Genomic DNA, 13,541 nt, shown 5'->3' with positions numbered 1-13,541 from the left:
AAAGAAAAATTGATAATAGGAGTAAAATAGAAAGTTAGTTAAAATAGCATGCTCTATCTGAATCATAAAATAAACATTTGGGTTCAGTGTCCCTTTAAGCTTCAGGTTTTTTGGTTCACATTCCTCTATTCTGCTTACAATCAAGCATTCCTACGTCTACTGCACACCTTCGCCTAGATTACAAGTTTTGTCGGTAAAGACCTGCAGGGCTAACAAGCCTTTTTTTTCAAGCGCTTACTTAATCCTACGCTGGTATTACAAGTTTTCTGAATGGCTGCGTTAGCCATCAGAAAAGTGAGCGTTTAGCAAATTTAGCTCCACTTCTCACTGTAATACCAGCGTTGCTTAAGTCAGCGGTAAGCTGGCTAAAACATGCTCGTGCACGATATCCCCATAGGAAACAATGGGGCTGAGCTGGCTGGAAAAAAACCTAACACCTGCAAAAAAGCAGCGTCCAGCTTCTAACGCAGCCCCATTGTTTCCTATGGGGAAATAAAAGTTATGTCTGCACCTAACACCCTAGCATGAACCCCGACTCTAAACACCCCTAATCTTACACTTATTAACCCCTAATCTGCCGCCCCCGCTATCGTCGACACCTACATTATAATATTAACCCCTAATCTGCCACTCCGGACACCGCCGCCACCTACATTATCCCTATGAACCCCTAATCTACGGCCCACAACATCGCCGAACCCTACATTATATTTATTAACCCCTATTCTGCCGCCCCCAACGTCGCCGCCACCTAACTACACTTCTTAACAACTAATCTGCCGATCGGACATTGCCGCCACTATAATAAATGTATTAACCCCTAAACTGCCACACTCCCACCTCGCAAACACTACAGGGAGTGCAGAATTATTAGGCAAATTAGTATTTTGACCACATCATCCTCTTTATGCATGTTGTCTTACTCCAAGCTGTATAGGCTCGAAAGCCTACTACCAATTAAGCATATTAGGTGATGTGCATCTCTGTAATGAGAAGGGGTGTGGTCTAATGACATCAACACCCTATATCAGGTGTGCATAATTATTAGGCAACTTCCTTTCCTTTGGCAAAATGGGTCAAAAGAAGGACTTGACAGGCTCAGAAAAGTCAAAAATAGTGAGATATCTTGCAGAGGGATGCAGCACTCTTAAAATTGCAAAGCTTCTGAAGCGTGATCATCGAACAATCAAGCGTTTCATTCAAAATAGTCAACAGGGTCGCAAGAAGCGTGTGGAAAAACCAAGGCGCAAAATAACTGCCCATGAACTGAGAAAAGTCAAGCGTGCAGCTGCCAAGATGCCACTTGCCACCAGTTTGGCCATATTTCAGAGCTGCAACATCACTGGAGTGCCCAAAAGCACAAGGTGTGCAATACTCAGAGACATGGCCAAGGTAAGAAAGGCTGAAAAACGACCACCACTGAACAAGACACACAAGCTGAAACGTCAAGACTGGGCCAAGAAATATCTCAAGACTGATTTTTCTAAGGTTTTATGGACTGATGACATGAGAGTGAGTCTTGATGGGCCAGATGGATGGGCCCGTGGCTGGATTGGTAAAGGGCAGAGAGCTCCAGTCCGACTCAGACGCCAGCAAGGTGGAGGTGGAGTACTGGTTTGGGCTGGTATCATCAAAGATGAGCTTGTGGGGCCTTTTCGGGTTGAGGATGGAGTCAAGCTCAACTCCCAGTCCTACTGCCAGTTTCTGGAAGACACCTTCTTCAAGCAGTGGTACAGGAAAGAAGTCTGCATCCTTCAAGAAAAACATGATTTTCATGCAGGACAATGCTCCATCACACGCGTCCAAGTACTCCACAGCGTGGCTGGCAAGAAAGGGTATAAAAGAAGAAAATCTAATGACATGGCCTCCTTGTTCACCTGATCTGAACCCCATTGAGAACCTGTGGTCCATCATCAAATGTGAGATTTACAAGGAGGGAAAACAGTACACCTCTCTGAACAGTGTCTGGGAGGCTGTGGTTGCTGCTGCACGCAATGTTGATGGTGAACAGATCAAAACACTGACAGAATCCATGGATGGCAGGCTTTTGAGTGTCCTTGCAAAGAAAGGTGGCTATATTGGTCACTGATTTGTTTTTGTTTTTGAATGTCAGAAATGTATATTTGTGAATGTTGAGATGTTATATTGGTTTCACTGGTAAAAATAAATAATTGAAATGGGTATATATTTGTTTTTTGTTAAGTTGCCTAATAATTATGCACAGTAATAGTCACCTGCACACACAGATATCCCCCTAAAATAGCTATAACTAAAAACAAACTAAAAACTACTTCCAAAACTATTCAGCTTTGATATTAATGAGTTTTTTGGGTTCATTGAGAACATGGTTGTTGTTCAATAATAAAATTAATCCTCAAAAATACAACTTGCCTAATAATTCTGCACTCCCTGTATAGTAAATTTTATTAACCCCTAATCTGCCCTCCAACATCGCCGCCACCTACCTATAATTATTAACCCCTAATCTCCCACCCCAACATCGCCGCTACTATAATAAAGTTATTAACCCCTAAACCTAAGTCTAACTCTAACCCTAACATCCCCCTAACTTAAATATAATTTAAATAAATCTAAATAAAATTACTATCATTAAATAAACTAATCCTATTTAAAAATAAATACTTACCTATAAAATAAACCATAAGATAGCTACAATATAATTTAATAATTACATTGTAGCTATTTTAGGATTTATATTTATTTTACAGGCAACTTTGTATTTATTTTAACTAGGTACAATAGCTATTCAATAGTTAATAACTATTTAATAGCTACCTAGTTAAAATAACTACAAAATTACCTGTAAAATAAATCCTAACCTAAGTTACAAATACACCTAACACTACACTATCAATAAATTAATTAAATAAATGAACTACAATTATCTAACATAAAATACAATTAAATAAACTAAACTATATTACAAAAAATAAAAAAATATTACAAGAATTTAAAACTAATTACACCTAATCTAAGCCCCCTAATAAAATAAAAAAGCCCCCCAAAATAATAAAATTCCCTACCCTAAACTAAATTACAAAGTAATCAGCTATTTTACCAGCCCTTAAAATGTTTTTTTCTTGGGCATTTCTCCAAAGTAATAGGCTCTTTTACCTGTAAAAAAAAGAAATACAATATCCCCCCCAACATTACAACCCATCACCCACACACCCCTACTCTAAAACCCACCCGATCCCCCCTTAAAAAAACCTAACACTACCCCATTGAAGATCACCCTACCTTGAGACGTGTTCACCCAGCCGGGCACCACTGGTCATCCGATGCAGCAGAAGAGGACATCCGGACCGTCAGAAGTCTTCATCGAATCCGGGCAGAAGAGGTCCTCCAAGCGGCAGATGTCTTCATCCAAGTGGCATCTTCCATCTTCAATCAACCGGAGCGGAGCCATCTTGAATCCAGCCGACGCGGAGCCATCCTCTTCTTCCGATGCCCTAACACAGAATGAAGGTTCCTTTAAATGACGTCATCCAAGATGGCGTCCCTCGAATTCCGATTGGCTGATAGGATTCTATCAGGCAATCGGAATTAAGGTAGGAAAATTCTGATTGGCTCATGTAATCAGCCAATCGGATTGAAGTTCAATCCGATTGGCTGATTACATCAGCCAATCGGATTTTTCCTACCTTAATTCCGATTGGCTGATAGAATCCTATCAGCCAATCGGAATTCGAGGGACGCCTTCTTGGATGACATCATTTAAAGGAACCTTCATTCTGTGTTAGGACATTGGAAGAAGAGGATGGCTCCGCGTCGGCTGGATTCAAGATGGCTGCGCTCCGCTCCGGTTGATTGAAGATAGAAGATGCCGCTTGGATGAAGACATCTGCCGCTTGGAGGACCTCTTCTGCCCGGATTCGATGAAGACTTCTGCCGGTCCGGATGTCGTCTTCTGCCGCATCGGATGACCAGTGGTGCACGGCTGGGTGAACACGGCTCAAGGTAGGGTGATCTTCAATGTGTTAGTGTTAGGTTTATTTAAGGGGGGATCGGGTGGGTTTTAGAGTAGGGTTGTGTGGGTGATGGGTTGTAATGTTGGGGGGGTATTGTACTTCTTTTTTTTACAGGTAAAAGAGCTGATTACTTTGGGGCAATGCCCCGCAAAAAGCCCTTTTAAGGGCTGGTAAAAGAACTGATTACTTTGTAATTTAGTTTAGGGTAGGGAATTTTATTATTTTGGGGGGCTTTTTTATTTTATTAGGGGGCTTAGATTAGGTGTAAGATTAAAATTCTTGTAATATTTTTTTAATTTTTTGTAATTTAGTGTTTGTTTTTTTTGTAATATAGTTTAGTTTACTTAATTGTATTTTATGTTCGATAATTGTAGTTCATTTATTTAATTAATTTATTGATAGTGTAGTGTTAGGTGTATTTGTAACTTAGGTTAGGATTTATTTTACAGGTAATTTTGTAGTTATTTTAACTAGGTAGCTATTAAATAGTTATTAACTATTTAATAGCTATTGTACCTAGTTAAAATAAATACAAAGTTGCCTGTAAAATAAATATAAATCCTAAAATAGCTACAATGTAACTATTAGTTATATTGTAGCTATATTAGAGTTTATTTTACAGGTAAGTATTTAGTTTTAAATAGGAATAATTTATTTAATGATAGTAATTTTATTTAGATTTATTTAAATTATATTTAACATAGGGGGTGTTAGGGTTAGACTTAGATTTAGGGGTTAATAACTTTATTATAGTAGCGGCGACGTTGGGGGCGTGAGTTTAGGGGTTAATAATTGTAGGTAGGTGGGGGCGACGTTGGGGGGGGGGTCAGATTAGGGGTTAATAAAATTTACTATAGTGTTTGTGAGGCGGGAGTGGGGCGGTTTAGGGATTAATACATTTATTAAAGTGGCGGTGATGTCCGGTCGGCAGATTAGGGGTTAATAAGTGTAGTTAGGTGGCAGCAACGTGGGGGGGCAGATTAGGGGTTAATAAATATAATGTAGGGTTCGGCGATGTTAGGGGCAGCAGATTAGGGGTTCATAGGGATAATGTAGGTGGCGGCTATGTCCGGTCGGCAGATTAGGGGTTAAATAATTTTATTTTAGTGTTTGCGATGTGGGGGGGCCTCGGTTTAGGGGTTCATAGGTAGTTTATGGGTGTTAGTGTACTTTGTAGCACTGTAGTTAAGAGCTTTATGTTCCGGCATTAGCCCATAAAACTCTTAACTACTGACTTTTATATGCGGTAGGTGTCTTGGAGGTAGAGGCTCTACCGCTCACTTTCTCCAAGACTCCTAATACCAGCGTTAGCCAAATCCCATTAAAAAGATAGGATACGCAATTGACGTAAGGGGATTTGCGGTAGCCTCGACTCGCGGAAGAAAAGTGAGCGGTGAGCCTCTACCTGCCAAACTTGTAATACCAGCGTTAGATAAAAAGCAGCGTGGGGACCTCTCAACGCTGCTTTTTAAGGCTAATGCAAAACTCGTAATCTCGCCACTAGTTTTTTTCTGCTCTTTCTTTTCCTATTCCTGAGTCTGGACTTTTTCTCTCCAGGTTCAATTCTTCTTGCTATTTACCTTTAATTATCTTCCTTCCCCACATTTTTATCTACTACTTAATTGTTCCCCAGTTTTCCTTTCCTATTTTCCTAGTACTTTACAGACTATATAACTGAATTCTCTATGCAGTGACTACTGATAATACCTTACTTTTTTTCTATATACCCTTGAAATAATTATGAACTAATTTAAAGGAACAGCAAACACTTTGTGATTGTGAGACATTTCTGTTGTCTTGTTAAAGAATAACTTATCAGCTAAGTCTAAATGTTTTCAAAACAAAATAACATCCTTTTACTGCAATTGTTTGTCAATTGCCAAACTCCACTCCCCATTTGCCTTATTTGGAGAAGCAAATATGGGCTTTACTTAGATAACTAAGTCCAAAAGAGATTGGCTAAAGAAAGTTGTTAACACCTTTACATTTTAAAGAATATAGCTAAATTGTATTATCATTAAACGTAAAACATAGATTTCATTTAAACTTATTAAAAGAAAATATGGTGATAATCATTACAATTCATACATACAATTGCCATTCAAACCATATTAAAAACACATTGTTTCAGCCTAGTTAGAATAATCTGGTGCAGAAGTGATATTAGTGCTATATACTGAGATTATGTAAGTTGAATCAGTCTACCTATAAATTTACTTATACCTAAAGGGACACTAAACCCGAATTTTTTCTTTAATAATTCAGATAAAGCATGCAATTTTAAGCAACTTTCTAATTTACTCCTATTATAAATTTGTCTTTGTTCTCTTGCTATGATTATTTAAAAAGCAAGAATGTGATGCATAGGAGCCGGCCCATTTTTGGTTGAGAACCTGGGTTATGCTTGCTTATTGGTGGGTAAATGTAATTCTCCAATAAGCAAGCGCTATCCATGGTGCTGAACCTAAAATGGGCTTGCTGCTAAGATTTACATTTTTGCTTTTAAAGTAAAAATAGCAAAAAAACAAAGAAAAATTGATAATAAGTGTTAATTAGAAAGTTGTTTAAAATGTCATGCTCTATATGAATCATGAAATAAAAAAATTGGGTTCAGTGTCCCTTTAAGGGATCAATAAACACTTTACTTAGAGCAGCTTCAGTTTAATCATTATAAATGTAATTGTTATTATCCCTAGCACATGCTCATACCTTATCATATGCCCATTTGTCATGGGCATGTTCTGCATTCTTGTTAACAACATATTCCAACTTTTCAGGCAATGTGAGACTGTTGGGGAAAAAAAAACAGTTTTAAGCCAAAGACAACAATGCACTCAAATAGTTAATATGAATATCATTAAAAGCAATAGGAAATGTGTAATCACTAAAATTAAAAAACAGGTTAAATTTTATATCTTTACCAATAAGAAGAAATTGTGTCAACTTGTTAGCCGTGTCTTGATAACTAATGCAGACGGCATTATTACTGAGAAAAAGTCCCAACTGTACATAGCGTTAAGAAAAGCTCATAATACAATTTCCAACCATTTCAGTCTGCTTGCATTTATATTATATTTTTTTTTTTTTTTTTAAATTCTTTTTATTGAGAGCCAACATATGAGTACAGTAATCAACAATTCCATACAGTATCATGAAGTTTACATCCATTAATATAGTAGGTATACCATTCTTTGAGAGACGATATTATTCAGAAATCAGTACATCACAGTTAAGATATTCCGGATGCTAATGACAATTGACATTTTTGGTGTCTACATATGTTTAGCCCACTCATTTTACATTTTCATCCCCAACAGGTCCCCGAGCCCTCCCCCCCAACTCCAAAACACTAACCACCTTATAACAGTAATAATAAAATAAATTAAAAAAAAAGGAGAAAAGGGGTGAATCTCTCCCTCCATCCTCTCCACCCCATCCCCCGCCCCCCCCCCCTCCTACTGATCTAGAAGAGCATCTCTTCACAATTACCAGTCCCATCTCGAGATTCCATATAGCCGTCTAGGCATTGCCACTCCCCCTTTAATATAGCTGCCAGCACAACCTCCTGGTGCCTGAAAGGCCTCAGTACCTGTCGCTGCAGCGGCGGAGCCAGTGTGAGAATAAGGGGTCGCCACTTTTTAAGGAAGTGGGGGAGCCTTCGCTCTGTATCTAGCTTGGTGTCATATTGTTCAACAAACAGTTGTTTCATTAAGCTCCGTTTGAATTGTGCAATGGAAGGGGGCTGTCTATGAATCCATCTAGTTAGTATGCAGCGCCTCGCCAGTAAAACACATAGCGTTAATAGTTTATGCAAATGCTTGTAGGAGTCCTCCCACTGAAAGAGAAACACCTTGCCTATGTCTAAGTTAAGGGAAAGTTGGAAACTTATTCGTACCCAATATTGAAAATGACCCCAAAAGCGTCTAATTAGTGGGCAAGTGAAAAGATAGTGTCGGAAAGAAGGGGAATCTTCTCTACATTTAACACATCTGTTAGGGCACCCCGAGTTCCATTTAGACAATCTGTTAGGGGTGAGGTAGTCCCTATGCAGCAACCTAATCTGCGCTTCTCTTAGTGGTATTTCTAGAGTGGCTGCTCTAGCCATTTCCAGACTTCTACACAAGTCTTGGATGTCCAATTGTGGAGAGATGTCGGCCCTAAGCCTTTCTAATATTTGTGTCTGCGTCCCCTCCTCCCCTCTTCTTATCAATACTTTATAGAGGTTGGAGATAGCAAAGACCCCTATCTTAAACAGGGTATGTGTGATAGCAAAGGGTGAAGCGTTCCAGAATGTGGGGTTGTCTCTCTGGAGTCCAGTGATATAATGCCTAACTTGTAGGTACGCATAGAAATGTTTGTGCGGGATGTGAAATCTGTCTCTAATGTCTTGGAAGGATCTAACGGAATGTAGCAAGGGATCCAACAAGTCACCCACAGTTTTAAGTCCCTCGGCGCTCCAGAGGTGAAACGGTTCACAATCATTACCCGCTGGGAATTCTTGATTACCGACAAGGGGGATAAACCTAGGAGATGGGTAGGAGACACCCATATATTTGTTAAGCAGACTCCACGCTTTTAGAGGGTCCCTATACAAGAAATTATTGCGAATTTGTACCGGTGCGTCCTTTAGTCTGACATAGGGCAAGTAGGATAAGGCCAAAGGGGCACATCCTGCCTCCTCCAGGTGTGACTCATAAAAGTGAGCAGTGTTAAGCTGCCAATCTGTGACAAGCCTTGCTAGAGCGGCCCAATTATATAATTTTAGATTGGGGAGACCCAAACCCCCACTAAGATAGGGCTGGCTAAGTTTGTGGACCGCTATGCGTGACTTCCTCCCTCTCCAAATAAAATTGATCATTGCCCTGTTAAGCATGGTTAAATCCTTTTTCGTCACAAGGAAGGGTAGCATCAATAGGGGGTACATTATCTTAGGCAAGATCGACATTTTTACCAGGTTAATACGTCCAGACAGCCCCAGAGGGAGATCAGTCCAGCCCCGGAGCTGAGTGGACAGTGCTTTACACCTGTCTGATATATTAAGGTCATAAATCCTTTGAGGATCATTGTGAAGCTGAATTCCCAGGTATGTGAGAGAATTGACCATCACCTTAAATGGGTATGCGTGAGGTGAGTCAGGATGTCTGTGCAGCCACAATATTTCTGACTTGGATGCGTTGATTTTATACCCCGAAAAGCTGCCGAATTCCGAGATAGCTTGTAATATGGGGGATATGTATAGAGCCGGTGATTCCACGAACAAAAGCATATCGTCAGCATATAATGCCAGATGTGTAGGGACACCCCGTATCCGCATTCCAGGAAAGACTTGCTTTAGCTTGAGCGCCAAAGGTTCCAATGCCAGGTCGAACAGTAGAGGGGAGAGTGGGCAGCCCTGTCTGGTCCCTCTCTGTAGAGCAAAGTCAGGGGAAAACAAGCCGTTAGTCAGTATTCTAGCAGTTGGGGAGTCATAAAGTTTGTGGATAATATTGAGAAAGGGGCCGTCGAATTTAAACTTGGTCATGGTATTGGTTAAGTGTGTCCAGTCCACTCTGTCGAAAGCCTTTTCTGCATCGAGGGAAAGCAGAAAGGCCTCCGGTCTGTCCGTCACCCCACCCTCAGTCCCCTTCGTCCAGTAGTGATTGATCGCATGGAGAACCCTGCGTAAGTTGACAACAGAGGTACGCTTGAACACAAAGCCTGTTTGGTCAGGGTGAAGTAGGGATGGCAATATAGTTTTCAGTCTGGTGGCCAGGATTTTCGTGAAGATTTTGTAGTCGGTGTTTAGTAATGAGATGGGGCGGTATGACTCTGGCATGGAAGGGTCTTTCCCAGTCTTAGGAATAAGGGTGATGTGGGCAGCGGCAAAATGTTGCGAAGGTAACACGTCTTCCAAAAAGTAAGTATTATATAGTTTAGTTAAAGTCGGTGTAATCTGCGCATGCAGAATCCGGTAGAATTCAGATGGTAAACCATCTGGACCCGCCGCCTTACCCAATGCCAAGGACTTTAGGGTGAGCGTGACTTCATCTGGAACTATGCGAGCATTCAGAAGGTCCGTTTGTTCCCTCGTCAGCTGCGGGAGATTAATGGTCCTCCAAAAAGAGCTCTGCAGCTCAGGGGGGCCTGGTTGTTGTCTAAGATATAATTGGGAGTAATAATCCGCAAAGCACCTAACTATGCCGTCAGGTGTACGGAATGTTTTGCCCTGGAATCGTAATGCCACCACATTAGATCTAGTAGCCTTTGGTTTTGTGAGAGTCGCCAAAAGCTTACCCGATCGAGCCCCAAAACGGTAATATTTGCTAGCCGTACGAAGCAAACCCGATGCAGCCTGCTGCCCCATAAATGCATCAAACTCTGACTTTACCGCCACATAAGCCTCATAGGTGTCTCGCGTCTTAGATTGACGGAACGCCAGATATGCCCTACCCAGTTTCTTACTAAGGTCGTTATATCTCTGTCGTGTTCTATGTCTGAGATTGGAGGTGTAGGAGATGATGGCACCAGAGAGTACTGTCTTAGCTGCTTCCCAAAAGAGTTGGGGGTTGTCTAAGTGTGCTATGTTATCCGAATAATAGTCTGTCCAGGACTGTGTTAAAAACTTAATAAAGTTTGTGGAGGATGCAAGGTAGGAGGGAAATCTCAAGGTGTTTCTATTAGGGCACGGTCCCCTAGCTCCCATTACCAATTCGATTGGGGCGTGGTCCGATATAACTATATCTCGTATACGACACATCTGGACTTTGCTAGTCAGAGAGTTAGGAATTAAAAAAAGGTCAATTCTAGACAGAGTGGATTTAGCTCTAGAAAGACAAGTAAAATCCCTGCCCTCTGGGTGTAGCAACCTCCAAATATCACACACATCTAAAGATGATTCAAGCATGTTAAAGATCTTAGTTTCAAATCTAGCCTTATAATTGATCTTGGGGTCCCCTCTAGTCGGGTTTTCAATCCATAATCTGTCCAATGTGTGAGATGGGGCAATATTAAAGTCACCTCCGACTATAAGGTTCTCACCCATATGGGGGAGCAAAAATTTTGTTAAGGTCTCCCAGTAATCCTGGGATCTATGATTGGGGGCATAGATGTTACATAGTGTGTAGTCAAGGGAATTAATCCGGGCTTGCACCAATATGAATCTCCCCTCAACATCAGTCTGTACCAGATTAACCTGAGTATCTAAGCGTTTACCAAAAACTATGGCCAGGCCCCTGCTAGCGCTAGAATGAGACACAAATTCCACATGACCCACCCAATCTGATCTAAGCTTAAGGTGTTCTACATCAGTTAGGTGTGTTTCCTGTATAAGCGCCACGTCTGCCCCTTGTCGCCTCAGATGGGTAAGTATAGCTTTGCGTTTTATGGGGGAGTTAATACCCCCCACGTTCCATGAGACAAATTTTAATGACATCTTAAATCACCAGAGCACAGAGTACACCCGGGGCGTCCCGGGAGTAGCGAGGGACAGGGGGAGGAGAGAGAGGGAAAGGGAGAAAAAAAAAAAAAAAAAAAAAAAAAAAAAAAAACACATTAACAAAAAGAAAAACTGCAAAGATATGAGATCTGAAAAAACATACTGAGTAATATAAATAACAAGTATAGACCATCCCTGAGATCCCTTGAGAGAAAAGAATCATCCATTGTGTAGGACATAAATACTCATACAATGATATAATCTGCGTTGCCCCATTACGTACAAGCATGTCAATGACATCAAATATTGTAGCCAAACCATCAGGAACATCCAGGGGTACAGGAGGGGGGGCGGCCGCAGGCAACCCCACATCGTAGTGTGACATAGCAGTAATAGCTTGAGTTTTACCCCCCCCGAGCCAGACAAAGTCCGTCCACGAGGGAGAAAGGAATGCACACGGCCGCCCCCCCACAGAGCCCATGACATAAAATTGGACAATACCTGCGAACAAATGGGTGAGCAAAGTAAATACAACAACAAAAAAAGGCAGAACGAGTGATAATGAAACCAGCAATAATACAACCAATAACAATAGCAGTGACAGTCCCAATAAATCAGCAAAACCTCCCGCCACCCCCTCCATCCCCGTCTTTTTGAAAGTCAAGAACCACCCTGGTTTCCTGGGTTTCAGAGGGAGGTCAGGCGCCCCTAAGTTATTGCCGAGCAACAAAACCTCAAAAGAGGTTCGGAGTATGCCCCTCCAGGGCCGCCCGTAGGCAGCCCAGGAGGGACAAAGGGTAATCTGCGCCCACCCCATCAGGAAACCCAGCAGATGACAACAAGTAGAGCCTGCACAAAAGGAAAACAACAAAAGTTTAACAATAATATTTTGTATTTTTTTATGTAGTATACTCATCTGGGCTTGGAAGTCCATATAGAGGGGGAGCAGGAGGCTCCTACATAGCGTTTTTTCCCCAAGTGAAGTGCCCCCACTGAGCACAAATCCCCCTCCCCTTGAGAGCCAGGAGGGGGATGAAACATGTTGAATAGAGAGGTAGAAGACCTCCATTTGCGTGTCCTATTTTGTCAGTTATTGTCACTTAAATTAACCCTCCAGGGGTCTGATCATGTGGGGGGTTGGTGATCCTCCGTAGCAAGGTAACTCTGAAGTGCTTGAGGTGTATGGAAGAATTTAACCCCATGAGGAGTATGCAGACGTAACTTAGCTGGATAAAGCAAGGCCACCTGACGGCCCCGCTCGTGGAGCTGTGAACAAAGAGGGGCGAAGTCCTTTCTCTGCTTAGCGACATCCGATGAAAAGTCTTGGAAAAGCAACAGACGGGAGCCCTCAAAGCTAATTTCCTTACGGGCTCTGTAGGCGCGAAGTATCCTGATCTTCTCCTGGAAATTTAAACATTTAAAGATAACCTGTCTAGGTTTTGAGTTGAGGTGTTCAAGTGTACGTTCAGGCCCAATCCGGTGGGCTCTTTCAACATCAATGGGAAGGATGTCGGAGGGGATCCCCAACATTCTCGGGAAGGTCAGAGCAGTGAACTCTAAGAGGTCCTTCCCCTTGACAGATTCTGGGACGCCAATGATGCGTAGGTTATTACGCCTGCTTCTGTTCTCCAGGTCATCAACCCGATCCTGGAGTAATTTGTTTTGTTTAACCAACTGCTTGAGAGTAATCCCCTGGCTATTCTGTCGATCCTCCACATCAGAGATGCGCAACTCCGCCGTGTTAAGTCTTGAGGAGAATTGTCGCACCTCAGATGTCAGGGTATCCACTCCTGATTGTAAAGACTCCATTTTAGGGAGGAAGAATGATTTAAGTTCCTGCAAGAGAGAGGCCTGATCTGGGATCTGAATTATGGGGTCCCCCATGGCTTGCTGATCATGCTGTAGTTCCACAGGTTGTTTTTGCTTTTTCTCTGCATTTTTCACTCTGTGACTCATGGCGGCAGTAGTAGTAGCAGGGGACAGTCTTTGAAAATATTTGTCAACTTTCATGTGGCCCCACTAGGCCGTTAGTCAAGCAATCTCAGCCTAGTCTTGATGACAGAGAAGCAGTGTGTTATCTAGGAAAGCAGGTTTACTCTTTTTATCGTGTGTGCCAGCTCCAGGGCTTCCAGCAG

At 41.8% G+C, this 13,541-nt stretch overlaps 1 protein-coding gene across 11 annotated transcripts in view; it reads right to left on the bottom strand.

Annotated features, from left to right (window-relative positions):
- RYR3 (ryanodine receptor 3) overlaps positions 1–13,541 on the bottom strand; it is a 1,083,635-nt gene that overhangs the window by 421,881 nt on the left and 648,213 nt on the right. For all 11 annotated transcript variants that reach the window (XM_053697970.1, XM_053697969.1, XM_053697973.1 and 8 more), the window contains one exon: positions 6,702–6,780. In XM_053697970.1, the coding sequence (XP_053553945.1) occupies positions 6,702–6,780 (79 nt within the window). The remainder of the gene's footprint in view (positions 1–6,701; positions 6,781–13,541) is intronic.

The sequence above is a fragment of the Bombina bombina genome, chromosome 1 (genome assembly GCF_027579735.1).
Source record: "Bombina bombina isolate aBomBom1 chromosome 1, aBomBom1.pri, whole genome shotgun sequence".
Taxonomy (NCBI): domain Eukaryota; kingdom Metazoa; phylum Chordata; class Amphibia; order Anura; family Bombinatoridae; genus Bombina; species Bombina bombina.
Note: the sequence above shows the minus strand (reverse complement) of the source record. Positions and strands in the feature narration are given on the sequence as shown.